General features: G+C 38.5%; 1 protein-coding gene across 1 annotated transcript in view; it reads right to left on the bottom strand.

The window, feature by feature from the left end:
- The window catches only part of clybl (citrate lyase beta like), a 104,896-nt gene that overhangs the window by 30,816 nt on the left and 57,438 nt on the right, over window positions 1-16,642 (bottom strand). The window contains exon 2 of the mRNA XM_066641419.1: window positions 16,259-16,463. Within this exon, the coding sequence (XP_066497516.1) occupies window positions 16,259-16,463 (205 nt within the window). The remainder of the gene's footprint in view (window positions 1-16,258; window positions 16,464-16,642) is intronic.

Here is a 16,642-nt window from a genome sequence, read left to right as displayed (position 1 = left end):
ATGGGTTTCCTCCGGGTGACTGTGAAGAGTGTGGTGTGTTCTCCCTGTGTCTGCGTGGGTTTCCTCCGGGTGACTGTCTGTGAGGAGTGTGGTGTGTTCTCCCTGTGTCTGCGTGGGTTTCCTCCAGGTGACTGTCTGTGAGGAGTTTGGTGTGTTCTCCCTGTGTCTGCGTGGGTTTCCTCTGGGTGCTCAGTTTCCTCCCACAGTCAGAAAACACATATTGGTAGGTGGATTGGTGACTCAAAAGTGTATATAGGTTCGAGTGTGTGTGAGTACATGTGAGTGTGTGTCACCCTGCGAAGGTCTGACGCCTCCCTCCAGGGTGTGTTCCTGCTTTGCGCCCAGTAATTTCAGGTAGGCTCCGGACCCACCACGACCCTGGACTGAATAAGCAGGTACAGACACTGAATGAATAAATGAATAAATATTACTAAATAAATAGTGTACACATTTGCATTTAATACAGCTTGCATTCTGTTCAAGAGACTTCATCATCCTTCTCCCTGTCTCCAAATTTCAGTCTTTTGAAATGAACATCTCGACAGCTAAAACGATGAACAGAAACAAATGGAAGATCAAATACTTGATTTTCTCCTGTCGCTCAAGTACTTCAGGTGCTGTTTTGGTATACCAGGTCTCAGAGGAATGCAAGTCCCACTTGTGTGTAGTTTATTATAAATTATCTTAATAATTTGGGTGGGGTGATATATATATATATATATATATATATATATATATATATATATATATATATATATATATATATATATATATATATATATGTAAATACTTTTTTCATTTTCTTATGTAAGAGTATTATATCTTTGGAAATAGGAAGAATTTGTACTTGTCCATTTTGACTAGAAATTAAATATAGTGCATGCCAGCCAATTAATTCCACAAAAAGTTGGGAGAGGGGTTTGTTTACCAAACAATGCCCCAAAATTTTTCTATTTTTATAAACTATAGTTTAGCACCTCTCTATTACTAAGGGCTAGTGCTGTTGTAGCACCTCTCCTGGAAAAGACCGAGTCTGGATGGCAGTATGTTGCTCCAAAATCTGCAGCGAGAAAACTGTTCTCCAAGAGAGGTATTGGGAAGTGTTTTTGAGGCCATGGAGTGATTTCCACTACAGCATTTTGTCTGTTTTAATGCAATGCCACCTCAGGGTCCAGAAACTACTGCTAGCCAATGCTGGTTTTGGGCCTTGTCCTTTGCAGACAGAGATGTCTCTGGATTCTATGAGATGGCCTTTTTTTAAAACACAATCACGTCACACTACTTTACTTTACTACTTTAAAGTAGTAAACTACTACTACTTTTTTTTACTACTATTTTTGCTGGCAACAAATTAAAAATGGGCAAATATTTATTAAAGAACAAAAAATAATAAATTTCAGGTTCAATAATTAAAATATATTTGTAGTGTTTTCATGCACTGTTTGTATAACGGGGGTTTGAATTTAAACATTATGACCCTTTTTCCATTCATTTTTTTCAGGTCCCCAAATGGTTATCAAAGCCAGCTGGAATGAGCAGAAAGTTATGTGGTGAAACAAGAAAACTTATTGGATTATGAATCCATAATTCAAGACCCATAAAGCATGGGTTCATAGTGGATCCTTTCTTTGAACTTCAGCCTCACAATCTTTCACATAATCCAAAGACATCATGAGGTACTACCGTTGTCTCTGGATGATTTGTTATTCATCACTGTCCAATTAAAAACATGTATCTCCCAAAAAAGTAACTTTACAGAAGAAGGAAAAAACCTTCTTAACTTTCAATGGATGCCAATGTAAAAAGATTGTATTCCAAGAAATTGTGGGGCATTTCTATTGGTTCATTCATCATGAAATTCTCACACAATGTGAAGGACAGCTTCTGTGATCAAATGATGTAGTAAACTAAACATCCACAAAAATGAAGATACATGTTTATAATTGAACAGTGAAGATTTGTAAAAAGAAAGGTGTACATGCCACACTCTAAATATAGTTATGGTACAGGAAATGTATATATAAGAAAATCCTTGACAAACACTCCCCCCTCTCCTCCAGTGAACCAACGCTGAAGACAGACGGATATTTGATTTTCTATCAGTGGGAGGAAGGCCAGTTAACTCACCTCCTCTCAGAGTAAACTGACAGAGAGAACATTCTTGAGAACATCTCGGCTCCTGAGGGGCCAAGCTACTCCAAGCCTGAATAAAGCGCTTTGAAAACTGAAATGTTTTACATTAATGGATCTCCATCCAACAAGTTGCTTCAAAGCGTGCTCCCCAATCACCTAGCATCCCACAGAGTGGCCTGGAAAAGCCCAGGTTTCAGAGATCTTTGATTCCTTCCATCAAGCCCATCATTAAAGCTTGACACTGAGTCATGACAGCATGTCCACAAAACGCTCAAAACAAAGGATGGACTTTCAAGTCTGGCGATGTTGACCTCCAGTTAAAAAAAAAAAAAAAAAAAAAAGCCAGTTCCTTCATGTATTGAGAGCCTCAGAATTTGGACTCCTGCAGCGTGATATGCCAAAAAAAGGAACTACATGTCTGGATTATTCAGCTACGTCTGGGAAAGGTGTCTGAGTCAAAGGCTAGCAACATACCACTGCTTTATTTTAGATAAAGATATGTACAGTGCACTCCCTGTAGAGTTTTTACATGATGACAAGAGAAATGTGTTTCATCATAAAATAGTTATTTTTAACTCTATAGCTATTGGCTATAAATCAATCGATTAAAACATAATATAAATATAAATAATCACACAGGTTGCTTTGATTAATCGTGATTAATTGCATTAACTGCTAGTATTTTTAGTAGGGAGATAAATGTGTAGTGTGATTATGCATGACGAACTGGCTCGAGGAAACTGTCCTATTTTATTTTTTAATAATATCTCAGTGTAGTTTTGATGATTTCAGAAATAAACTTTTATTTTGTTGAGTACAAGTTTTAGAGAAAATTTTAGCATGGAACACAGAACATTTAATAAAGAAAATTAATGCTACACTACAGCGAACAACTCAAACTTGAGCAAGGTAGAAGATGAAACAGGAGCTCTGTGTGTGAGAGTGTGTGTGTGATGTGTGAGAGCCAGAGAAAGAGGAAGATAAGAAGGGTAAGATAGGGACTTTGTTATGATTTTTAATACATATTTCAGCATACATATAATGTATTCTACCTTCTGAACTCAACAGTAGCGATGCTGTATTTACATGAATAGATAAAACAGTTACTATGGCAACAGGATTTGTAAAAAGTGTGACTTAAGGGAGGACGTTGAGGCCAAATTTGGTAAAATTATCATGCAGCATTAAATAGTGTCAACATGCCCAATTTGACAGCACTACTAATACAACTGTATCCACTGAAAGGGGAAAAAACAACATTAGGATCGACTTTAGAATTAGACTACACGCAAAGATTTATAAATTATTTAAAATCTGAATATTATTAGTTATTAATTAGGTTGCAAACACATTAAAAGTCATTAATAATCAGTTATAACACACAGATAGAAAGGGTAATCGTGACCTGTTTTTTTTTGCCAAATAGTGAACCCACTTTCATCTAAAGTCTAAAGTTTAACCCTCAGGTCTCGACAAATACAGACCTCACTTTGTCTTTTCCAACAGTCGATATTAACCCTGCCAGCTCCAGCACATTGTTAACAATTTAAACACCAAGTTCAATCAATTAACCACTGACAGAATGTCTTTTTAGACACCTAAGATGACGTGGTTCCTCTTAACATGTGAAATGAGTAAATTCATATTCTGAGCTTATTTTTTATCACAACATTTTCAGTAAGTTCTGACACTTTCACCATTAGACAAAGACGTGACTGTAACCCTTAATATGTATACAACCCAATTAATAACAATGTAATGAATACTTTTTAAATTATTTTTTAAACTTAAAAGAGGTACCCAACTTTAAATTTAATAGTTTGTAATGTGAAATGGAATGTAATATTTAGTACTTCAATATAATTTCCCATTATCTCATTATAGGTTTAATAAAGTAAAATGTCAGTTTCTGAGCAGATGCTGCTGACTCAAAAGGTGAGTCATAGTTCCTTTCTATTTCTCTTTTATCCCTGGCATTTTGTAACCTACTGAGACACTTGCAATGGCAGAGAGTGAGCTGTAGACATGTGAAGGACAGGCCAAGCTGGATGCTCAAGGTGTAAAATCCAGAAGTATGATATGTGACCAGCTGCATCGCCGTTCCAGTTTAATGACCATTAGATCCATCACTTGATAATGGCGATTTCTTCTTGCATTTGTCCAGTTTCACATATGTGGAGCACCTGTCCCCTTTGGCCAGAGGCCGGATGGTCTGTTTATTCAAAGAACTGTAAAAGCACTGTATTGGGCAGGGCAAGTATTAAATGCCTGTGGGCCAAGGCACCGCCAATGAAAACAGCTAACAGTAATTTGATAATAAGGGTGGGAAAAGGTGTGTCACTTTCTCTAAGCCTCAGCATTTTGCAACACATTTATCACCATCCAGAAGAACATTAAGTTACAGTGCAACTGCTGTGCACAACAGTGGTGGGTTTAATGTTTTTGTTCATGGTTTTTCACATGTGATGATAAAATCAAGTAGTGTCACCACAGCATTTTTACAAGCAATAGCAACAAAGAACCACTTTTGATTAGCAAGTGTAAAGATGGTATTTAAAAGTTCAAAAGATTTAAAAAAGATATAAAGATTTTAAACCAAATAAAACTTTTGCTAGAACAATTTGCCCAAGGAAAGAAACATTTTTGAATCTTTAATTTAAAAATATGATGCATAAAAAACTTCAGACCTACTTTCTTGTTGGGACCAATGCCAACAATGGTCTTGAATGAATGTCTTTTTATTGTTGTTGTACAGTAGTACAAAAATAAAAAAAATAAAAATTGAACAGTGGCAGTGAACACGCACACTTTAAAATCTCCCTTCAACCTATAATAGGGACAATAGCGCCTCAATCATTGTTCCGGGGCTGAGCTCTGTAAAAAGTAGCCCATGCAACTAAAGAATCACGGGGTGAAGGACTCTCGCGAGAACAGCATGACACTTTGCAACACACAGGAGCTACTATGCCATTTAGTTCACTATAAGAAGAATCTAGCTTCGTTTTTCCAGTACAGACATTCTAGCAGAAGCTGCGATGAGACCACCTTGTAAGAGGAAGAGAAGAAAAAGAGTGCGTGAGAGAGACTGTGCTAAAGTTAAAGGAAAAGTCTATGATTTTGGGGAAACGCTGTTGTCTCTGGTTTGTTTACATTCAAAATCTCAGTGTTTTTGTAAGACGGAAGGGTTATTTTGAGGTAGCACTCTCCTGAATTTGGAGTCAGCTCCATCCAAGTCAATATTACCCACATGTGGAGCAGAAATAGAGCAATATCCTCATCCCAGATTGTGCTTTTCAACATTTGGAGGGCTATTCATTGTTTAAAAACCTCCAGATGTGGTTTCTCTGCTAAGACCCTTTGTAAACACTGGTTTAAACAGACTGGAGAGCTGCAAATGGTAAGGAAACATACTCAGAATTTTATAAAAATAGTTTTTTAGATCAGGATAAAATTGGGAACATCACCTTTAATATTGGACTGACTTTACACTGTGGAGTGAGCTGAAAAAGACATGAGGATAAAAGATATACACACTCAGTGCGAGTGTGTGAGAGAAAGAAAGAGCAAGAAGTGTGTGTGATTTGATTTTACAACAAACCTGTAAACCTGATTTACACTCAGCAAAAGCTAGGGATAGCCCAGGAGATAAAATAATAATAATAATTTTACATAGTAACCCTTTAAGGGCATTTAACACACACACACACACACACACACACACACACTGGCATCTTGGCATCCAGGTAGTGCCTTGCTTAAAGACACACCAGCCATAGATATTGAGGGAGGAGAACATGATGTTTCTTCAGTTCCCCACCCCATTTTCTATTGCTGGTACAGGGGATCAAACAGCAAGCCTTTCAGTCCTAAATCTACTTCTCTTTTTGAAAGGGTCTTAGGGGAACTAAGAGAGTCTCTACTATTGCACTGTGCAAGCATTATTATTATTTGAATATGTACTGTCCTGGCGAAGCCTCGCAGAGTCATTTCTAGGTGGGTGTGAATTATTTGAAAGTCAGAGAAACTCACTGGAACTACTTTAAATTATAATGTGTAATAAAGAAACAAAAAAGCTATTAAACTAAAGGATGTAGGGGATGTAGTGGATCAGTGGATTATGACAGCAGATTCAAATCTTAGATCATGCACAGAGATTGTGGATTTAGTGCTTTCAGACGGCATCTTCTAATATACACTAGATAAATTGAGGGTTCATTTCTTGGCAAAATAAAAAAAAAGATTTATGCACATGCAGCATCTGTTGCTCATCTAAACCCAACTCATCCATCTCATCTATCTGCATCAGCATCCATTTTGGATCTGTTCCTCTGATGCCTGGGTATATACCTCTGCAGAAACAGACACGCTTAATAAAATAGATATACCATGGTGGTCCCTTATGAAAGCTTGGTTGGTCCTTTAAGGCAAGATTACATCATACTCACATTACCACTATTTTTAAGCTTTTAGAGTTGCCAAAACAACTGGAGCAAAAATAACATTCATAAATCTTATATTACAAATATTAGCCAAAACATTAACATTTCATACATTTTTTTTATTTTACATGTATTATTCCTTTAATCAGCCCCACTGACCACACTATTGCACCTTGTTGTTTTACAACTACACAGGACCTGCCACACAGCAGATATTATTTGGGTGGTGCATCATCCTCAGTGCTCCAGTGAAGTAGAGATGGTGGTGGTGTGTTGCTATGGCTTAAAACACCACAGTGTCACAACTAGACTCAGCATGGTCCACCCACCAATAATATCTAGACATCTGCATCCTGTGGGCAATGGTCAGTGATCACTGATGAAGGACCAGAGGAAGACTAACATAAAAAGTGAAGCAACAGATGAGTTACTGTCTCCAACTTAACATCTGAATGGTGGAACAATGAGGTAGGTGCGTCTAATAGTAATAAGTACGTGCAGTGTTTATAAACTCCAGCAACATGGCTGTGTCTGATCCACGTGTAGCAGACAAAACACACAAAAGCAACACACCACTGAGTCAATATCTTTGGGGGTCCTGACCATTGTTGAACAAGGTGAAATGTGATTAAGAGTGCATTCAGAGCAACAGATGGACAACAGTTTGTGAACTAGAATTACATAGTGCAACGATATGGTCAAAGAGCTTAGAAAATGAACATTGAGTGTAGAAATAAGAAGTTTAATCTAATCACTGCATTCATTATGAGTGCCATCAAAGTAAAAGTGCTACAAAAGCATGTGCATCGATTAGTTCTGTTCTTCAGGTTAAAATTGTATCCAAAAGTATGTGAGAGTCTTGGTTTAGATGCTTTATAAATGGTATGTAAGCAATCATGTCCCTAGCAAATTATATTCATTTTTTTAAATAATAATATGCATCACTTACCATACAATTACAAAAATGCCACAGAATGTTTAAATGCCGAATTACATTTATACTTTACGCAAATATGCTTTAAAACATATTTGTACACACCTAATGGTTTGATTCGGTCTATTTCTAAATTACCCCAATTCTAGTGCACACAAGCAGTCACTGCCAATTGTAGAGGAATCAGTCAGGATTAAGTGAGTATCTCTTCTCCCAGTAAACACCTCATGCATATCTAATTTGAACTTTCCTTTCCACCTTAAATGGTGCAGAAGTTATGCCTTGGCTCCCTACAGCTGCTGCAGCACTTAAAGTAGAATGGAAAATTCTAATAAGCTGGTGAATAATAAGCCAACTACAGCTTCGCCGTGTGGTGTACGCCTGGCATAAAATGATTTAAGATGGCGTTAAGTCATAAAGCTTCAAGACTGTGTATTTTTTCAGGTGAGCTTAACGAAAAATTATTTTAATGATACTCTAATATATTACATTAGCCTAATCCTAAAAGTTATGCATTTCTGGTTCAGGCTGAAGAACTAGCATCTGAGAACCATTTCTCAACAGCGAGCTGTTTTCTGGTGCTTTTCTTTACCTTACTGATTCATCAAAATGAAAGACAATCCTCTAATCACTGACACTTCATCAGTTTGAAGGCTTCAGTGCACTCATAAGACACCAAATAAATATAGGAGTCTAATTATTGGGTCACAGAATGTGCCCTGACCTCCAGCCCTCACAAAGACACACGTTTCTACAATCATTAGAAGACACTGTGACACCTGATAGAGGTGAGTGGCCTTAGCATCCTTCACACACCTCTCTGCAGGATTTCTGCTCATTGGGCAATTAGGTGGCTATGATTGTAGCAGTGCTGTCTTGTCATAGTCTCTGCAACTGCATCACTTCATCAGTAGCGCAGAGCTGTACACCCTGTACAACCCTGTGTGTACTGTCTAGCATCATCTACTTTTAAAATAATTTAAATCGATACTTGAATGATCAAGGATGCTCTGATAGAAATATTCAGTGTGAGTAGAAAGTCACTTTACAATTAGGGTCAAACTGTGAAAATACAAAAAGAGCATAAAGAATATGGTGGCATTAATTCACTTTCATAATAAACTGTAAACTGACTCACCGGTATGTTTATGCTTAATGTGAATGTGCTGAATATGAATATGTTGGCTGTGTTAAATTGTCCATGTGTGAGAATATGAGTGAATGGATGAGTGTGTGATGCACTGTGATGGACTGGTGTCCCATCCAGGGTGTGCCCTGCTTTGTGCCCACAGATTTTCGAGTCGGCTGCAGATCAACTGTGACCCTTATCAGGGTGAATCACTTGCAAAGAATGAATGAGAAAGAAAAACAGACAATCAAACCTTTTTAAAAAAAAAAAAAAAAAAAAGAAGAAGTCAGTTTAACGGCAGCACGGTGGTGCAGCAGGTTAGTCTCGCAGTCACACAGCTCCAGGGGCCTGGAGGTTGTGGGTTCGATTCCCGCTCCAGGTGACTGTCTGTGAGGAGTTGGTGTGTTCTCCCCGTGTCTGCGTGGGTTTCCTCCAGGTGCTCCGGTTTCCTCCCACAGTCCAAAAACACACATTGGTAGGTGGATTGGCGACTCAAAAGTGTCCTTAGGTGTGAATGTGTGCATGTCTGTGTTGCCCTGTGAAGGACTGTATTCCTGCCTTGCGCCCAATGATTCCAGGTAGTCTCTGGACCCACCGCGACACTGAACTGGATAAGCGCTTACAGATAATGAATGAATGAATGAATGAAGTCAGTTTAACATTAATCTTACTGAAAAAAAATAATAATAATGAATTCTGACTTTCCAAAAATAAACATAGTTTATGAAGCTGTCAAAATTATATTGACACACTATAATAAATGAATGCATTTTCACACCTCTGTCAAACCTTAAAAAAAAGAATACACGCATGCATACAACTATTTCCAAGGACAGTAGATAAATCAAACAAATTGCAATGTAGTGAGAAGTAACAAGAACTAGTTTTCATTCAGCAGAGGTTTGATTCCTTATTTTCCAGTCATTGCATGTTTTCATTCTACTCTTCCCCAGCACATGATTAAACTTGAGCTGCAATCATTAGCAAAACCGAGTATTGAATGATAACTACTAATAACACTAGGGCACCGTTGGGTGAGATTTGAAACAGTTAAGCAAACACACATTAAATTACCACTGATTATACTAATGCTATTTGGACTTCATCTTAACAGAGTAAATAAATTAATGCATATTGGCTGGCAAACCTTCTTAAATATTTTCTCAAGTGTCTAAAACTACTGCGGTCCTCTATATACACACACACACACACACTTTCTTCAGTGTGGAATGGCAGGTCATTTCTGGTAGAAGCCAGCTTTTCCAAGCTGGTTGGAGCTGGAGCTGCTTTTTTTTGGGTGAACGCCTCAGATCAGCGTTTGTGTTTCTTGGCAGCTGAGGGGTTTGTGTTCCTTCTCTGTGCTGTGTAGGGTTCAGCTGTGAAGAGAACAGCACGGACCCTCTGCTTAAGTGACACAGGCCTGCTCTCCAGAGGAATACAGTGCAGCAGTAACCAACAAGCTTCTAAAGAGAACAGCAGAGTGTGGTCAGCAGTACATCTCCACAGCCACCACACTCAATCTCTCTCTCATACACACACACACACACACACACACACATACTCCTGCCCACCCACCCACTCAGTCAAACCTGTGACACTGCCCCTTGCACAAGCAGCCGTCCTTTGAACTTAAGACTAAATCCACCGTGTGCTTTTCGAGGCTCTATATCACATAACAGTTGGCTGCATAAATTATGCTAAAATGGAAACGCTGACAGGAAGCCAAAATATTACACTTTCAAATGGACTCCATCTGAAATCTAAGACTATAATAGTGTATTATTGAGATTGATTTGACAAATGAAAGACATTCACCACAGTACTTTCCTTACAGAGTGACCTAAAGACAACATGAAAGGATTCTCCACTTCGGTGCGTGGGGCTGGGAATCAGCAATTGTAAAACAATAACAGAGCTGTCCCACACAGTACAGAAAGGATTGTGTAAAAGATAAATAAAGGCTGTGATTCCACTCCTTCTGCAAACCATTCTTCTGCTGCCACCAGCAGGACTGCCACAGAAGCAGCCAGACTTGCACAAACGAGCTCCCTGCATGTCAACATGTCGAAAAAGTGAAGAGAAAGAGAGAAACTCTGGAGAACAAGCTATTGACATTCATTAAATAACATCCTGTTTTCTCACAGAGGACACCTAAAAGAACAAGAGCTGAGCGTAGACAATGTCTCGAAATATCCAACTGCTATTGAAGTTTATTGGACTCAGTCTCAAGCCAGATGTACATTTTTATCCATTAAGTAATGACTCTGCTTTAATATTCATATTATTACGTATTAGTAGAGTCGACCAGTTTAAATAATAGTAATAGTAATAACATTAAAACCTACTATAATTTGGTTTAAATGGGATAAAACCCTTAAATTAACACACTACTTATTTATACGTTAAGTCCTTGAGAAAGCACTACATAAATACAATGTATTATTAATATAATCAAAAAAACCACAGCACCCAAAGTCCACAGACTTCCATAGTCATTGAACATTTTTTTTTACAAGTGTGATATTATTCTTTGATTGAATTTGAATTTGAATTTCCTTCATAAAAGTGTCTATTTATATTTTATGTAATATAAAAAAAAGAAAAAAAGAAAAAGAAAACAGCTGTGCGGGTGTAATCTAATCCCCCCAAAAATGACATGAAGTCACACATAATTAGCTTTTCATGAGTTATTAACTTCCTTCACATTTCATTATTAAAATCTAACAGATTTTTTTTATAAAGAAAATGAAAAATGGGAAAAAAGCAATAATTGCTGCCTTCCCTGACATCACGTGGCAGACTAGCTGAGTACTGTTGAGGTGACCAGTAAACGTCTGGCTCACCTAATGCTTTGTGCTTAGCTTAAAAATCCTCTTGTTTGGGCATTATGATGACTATTATCCTTACTAAATGAATAAAATTATGTCACAATAAGATGTCACAGATACATTTTTTTTGTTTGACTTATGTAACCACTTACTAAGTAGCAATACGTATGTGAATAACTAAATACAACTGCGGTTACAGTTCTGAACAGGATAGTTTTTGAAATGAAGCACTACTATTTGTACACGATTTGCTGTCTTCTCAAATCTCGGAAGAGGGAATTACAGTCATGAAATACAGTCATGTCATGAATATCTTGCAGTATCATGATGCTTGTGCCACATAAGTTATTTATTTTGGATGTGTGTGAGCAGTCATATTGTTCAGTAGATTTTTTGAGTGTTTATATTTAAATTAATGTTGCCATGATCCAGATCCATAGCAGTGCATTATTAACTGTAATTAATTTGTGACTGCAAACAACACTTGATTCATTTATTTCTTGTTCATTTATCTGGTCAGTACAGTCAATAGTGGACAGAATAGCTACAAATAAGCATGGTTAGGACCACTGTAGTTGAAAGACATGAATAGAAACAAACAGTGAGAGAGTGGAAAAACACTTGGATGAAGAGAAAAAGGAGGTGGAGCCATGAGACAGCCTTGCCACCTGTGGTCCAGCAGATCAGATGACCAGTGACACAGCACATTGACCAAAAAAAATAAAAAAGAAAAGAAAAGAAAAGGAAAAAGGGCAGAGGTGTGCCTTCAAACAGCCTCTCTCTCATTAAAGGCTGATCTGAGCCGGTTAGCTGGAGGATCCTGCCTCTGGCAGTGGAGCTGGGGGATTTTTGTGGAGCTCGGAGCTGATCAGATAGACTAGGAAAACAACATCCGTCCACTTTCACACTCCAGTGGAAGAGGTGGTCCCTCCCGGCAGGGCTGCGTAGTCTTGCCATCTGGAGAATAAATCGAGTGTGAAGTACAGTATAGTTTGGGACCAAGCTGCGTGGCGGCAGCTCAGCAGTTAGTTCATTAGTTCCAAACTTCCAGGGATTGGACGAAGGGAGGGGGTGCTCAGAGCGGGTCGGCCGCCGGGTGGAATGCCCCAAACCGAGCGCCGGTGTATAGGGCACCTCTAGCACAACACACACAGATAAACAAACTCACCCCCGGAGAGAGGGAGAAGACAGGTGTAGCCATCAGTGCTAGCTGGAGGGACAGGGAAACAAAATACACCCCCCTTAAACACTCTCTATGGAGGCTACTTTTATATAATAACTGTGTGTTAGTGTTCATAGGTTTGTGTTTGTGCTTGTGTGTGAGACTGTAAGCTGCTGCTGTCCTGGGTGGCAGTTAGCCATCGTAGGTAGCATCAGATACTCAATGGCCATAGTTACAACTCTGATATTTACTAAAAATGACATACTGTTTTTAAACTAGAGCCCCTTTAAGGTTAAAATCTTTCCCTGGAGATCAATAAAGCACATATATATTTTATTTAATAGTCCTGGGGGTTTATGTAATGATTCGGGTGCTTCCTTAAATCAAAAGTGTTCCCCACTGGCCTTTACTACAATGCCGTGATTCATAAAAATACTCCATCTCCTTGAAGTTTGGTCAAGATCCTCAAACCCACAACAAGATGAATGTGATTTCTTGCATTTTCACATGGTCTTTTTTGTTGTCTTCATGTCGATTTGAATAAAATCCAATACTGTGATCATTATTACACAACATGATGCCTAGCAGTACACAGTGAGATAAATGCTCTCCCTTAAATGTGTGCTTCTGTAATTAAAGGCAATGATTATATTTTTAACACCCCAGTTTTTTGTGTGTTTATTTTTTATTCAATTCAGAGAAAGTTCCTTACCATTTGCTACTTCTCCAGTATGTTTCTGTGCTGGAAGAAGCTTAGAGTTTATATGCAGTCCTAGCTCAGTAAATGTGGAAAAATACTAAAGGTCTTGGTTCACAATATCTCAGGTTTGTCTTTGTGCGTCACTGGCTGAGCCAAGCCAAAACAATATCTGAAGACTTTAGGTGGATGGTGGAGAGACTCCCCAAACATTGAAAAGGCCGGCTCTGTGTGTAATATTGACTTTTTTTTTTTGCTGTTACAGATGTATTACTTAAAATGGAAGAGCGCTAACTGCATGAAAGTAAACACAGACTCAAAGTCCTACAAAAGTAACTAGCTGGAGTTACAAATGAGTTTCTGTGATAATTCAAACAGTGAATAAAAACTTACAGACAAGTTCAACTTCAGCCAAGTACACGCTACAGTCCGTTTCTTACTCGAACATACCCTTCCACCTTAAAAGATGCTGAGCTTCTGACTGAACACAACAGATGCTGTAAGAACAGCAATTCTCCAGAATCATCTACATTGTACTTAATGAAACAAAATCACATCACATTGAACATAACTTTAAAGGCTGTGAATTCTGATTTATGCATTTCCTATTATCTGAAAGTGCATATGAATTTAACATAGAAAGTTGTAAGCTTGCACTAGGTTATAAGACATTCAGTAACATTAAAAAATTAATTAGACAAAACTCTTGAGACTGAATAATAAAAGGGGCAATGCTTTTGCCATTTTTTTTCCCCCAAATGCTGAAACTCAAATATTTCCCTCCACACTGTGTAGTGCACCCTGTTGGTCATAAAACAACGGTTTCCGCACTACAATAATACACTGTATGTTTTATATATATATATATATATATATACAGTATTAAGTTTAAGTGCGCAATGGAAGCATAACTTCTAACTAATCAGTATATAGCCTGATGACATGCAGCAGATATTTTGTCTACAACAGTCAGTGTGTGAACATGTCAGATAGTCTGTCAGAGGACTATCTTAATTTGTCATTGTTTATCTTAATTGGTTATTTGTCACAGTCTATGTTAAAATTATCCAAAAGTTACATAGAGCAATTTCTGAAAGTGCTGACATCAGGGTAGCAATGACCGAGGCTATATTCACCCTTTTACATTTCAGTGGAGCATCACCATGATTTTCAAGCTTTAATTTTAAGGTAAAAATACTGCCTAGTGTTGCCTTAAGGTAGTATGTTTTAAACTGCTTATCTGTAGATTTGCGCTTCTTAATGAAATGTAACTAATACTCTAAAAGTGATTTACACAATGTGCATACATGATCTACAAAGTCATAAATTGTTTGTTGGGGGCGGGGGGGGGGGTGTATTTCAACGAGCGGTGGAGTATTTTTGGATTCTGAAAGTAGTGGAATCAATCCTTCATTACCTGGAGCAAGAATTCTGAGTGTTTTGGTTTCTCTCTCTCTATCTCCTCACACACGCGTATGAGTGCAATGGAGCTGCAGGAGGAAGTGTCATTTAGCAGCGTGGAAAAATAAAATGTCTATCTATAGGTACACACAAACCCCCACGGATATCCAATTGCCAGGATGGGGAAAACAGCCGAGTGAGTGGGAAGTGAAAGAGAGGGAGCCACAGAGTGAGGTGCTTTTTATTATTGAGTTAATAAGTCATTTTTACATTATGCACTAGCGCCTTAACAAATAAATAATGGATCACAGCTTTCGGCATAGCGTGCCAGACTCTTTAAAGCTAACATATGGTCTTTAAAATTGACTGCATCTTGTACAGAGGACGGTAAGCGCTTGTAGCCTTGACAGATTTATACCATCAAAAAGCCGAGGAGTAATAGGATTATTTGCCAGGCTTTCCGTGCAGTACAAATGTTATTTTTCAGGGTGAGCTATTAGCATTTTTATCTGGGAGACTAGAGAGAGTGTTAATTCTTTCAGGCCTGACAGGAACATGTGCTAACACAGAAAAGACTGCTCTGCTTGGGGAGAAAACCAAGGGCCTTCCCTAATGCTATTTTCCTCCTCTCAGTCCTCTCAGATCACCTGGCCCTAATATTCCTCAGCAGAATAATCCCATACAGGCTGAAGAATTGATTTTATGAATGTGTTATTATCCATTTATTCTGTTTCTCTAGTAATGCATAAGAAGCATTTTAGGATTTTAAGTTTTTTTATTATTATTTTGTTGATGACAGAGACACCATCAAACAGAAAACTACAACCCCCCCTTGTTTGCTTTGAACGGCTGTCAAAAGCTGGATAGAGATATTACCAAGGCGCCACTGTGACCCAAAAGACTCAAGAATGTTAAACTAGTATTATTTTCAAGCATCAGTGGACGCTTCAGTGACATTTTCTTTTCAAATCCTTTTCCCACTTAGCAATGAGAAAGAAACACGGGGGTGTTGGAAAACACTGAGCTCTGTCACCTTTTTTGAAGGGGTCACCGTTGTCCGTCAAGCTAAGATCCCCCGCCACCTCCCCCGTTCTCAATCAGGAATAGCCTCTGGCCATATCAATCATCTTTATTATCATGACTTAAAAACCTTTGTTAGGTGACTTCTCCCGCAACAGCCCTTCTTTATTCCATGCTCCAATCACAATTTCATGGCAAAGCAAACAGGGCCAATTGGCTGGCTGTGTGGGCGGGTCGAGAATGCTTTTAACCTGCTGCATCTGCCGACATCCTGCTGCTTTCCCAGTGTGAGGTGGGCACCTTGTTTCAAGTGAATGTGATAGGGGGCATTTCTTGCCTTATCACTACATAATGGGAAGGAAATGTGCTTGTTTTAAGCACAGTGCTTAGCTAGGTTTATACAGCATGATTAAGCAGCAGCACCTGGCTGAATGGGCGCTTTAACTGGGTTTGTATTTGCTGGCAATAAAGTCAGGTGCTAGGGGATTATTAACGGTTGTGGTGGTGATGGCTACCTTCTTATTAAGGGCAACCCCATCCTCACAGTCCAGAACAGCACAGTCCACATCCAGAGAGGTGAGCTTCCTAAGCTTGCGCTCGTCATTGCCTGGGACGTAGAGGACAGCCCGTCGAGGGATGTACTTCAGAGATGTGCCTGGGGTGTGGTGACCTCGACAACTGACCTGGTCCCATGGAGATACAAGCAGCCTCTGAAAGAACCTATACAACAGTAAATAAATAAATATAATCAGAGGCATGAAGTATTGTTACTTAGAGTGTTTCTATAGAGTAAACAAAAAACATGAAAATAATCAGTACATGATGTTTATGTAGCTTTTGCCAAGGTTGTTTGACAAAAAAAAAAAACTATTTCACTACATAAATAGCTGGCTAGCTTG

The sequence above is a fragment of the Hoplias malabaricus genome, chromosome 12 (assembly GCF_029633855.1).
Source record: "Hoplias malabaricus isolate fHopMal1 chromosome 12, fHopMal1.hap1, whole genome shotgun sequence".
In the NCBI taxonomy this organism is placed as follows: Eukaryota; Metazoa; Chordata; class Actinopteri; order Characiformes; family Erythrinidae; genus Hoplias; species Hoplias malabaricus.
Note: the sequence above shows the minus strand (reverse complement) of the source record. Positions and strands in the feature narration are given on the sequence as shown.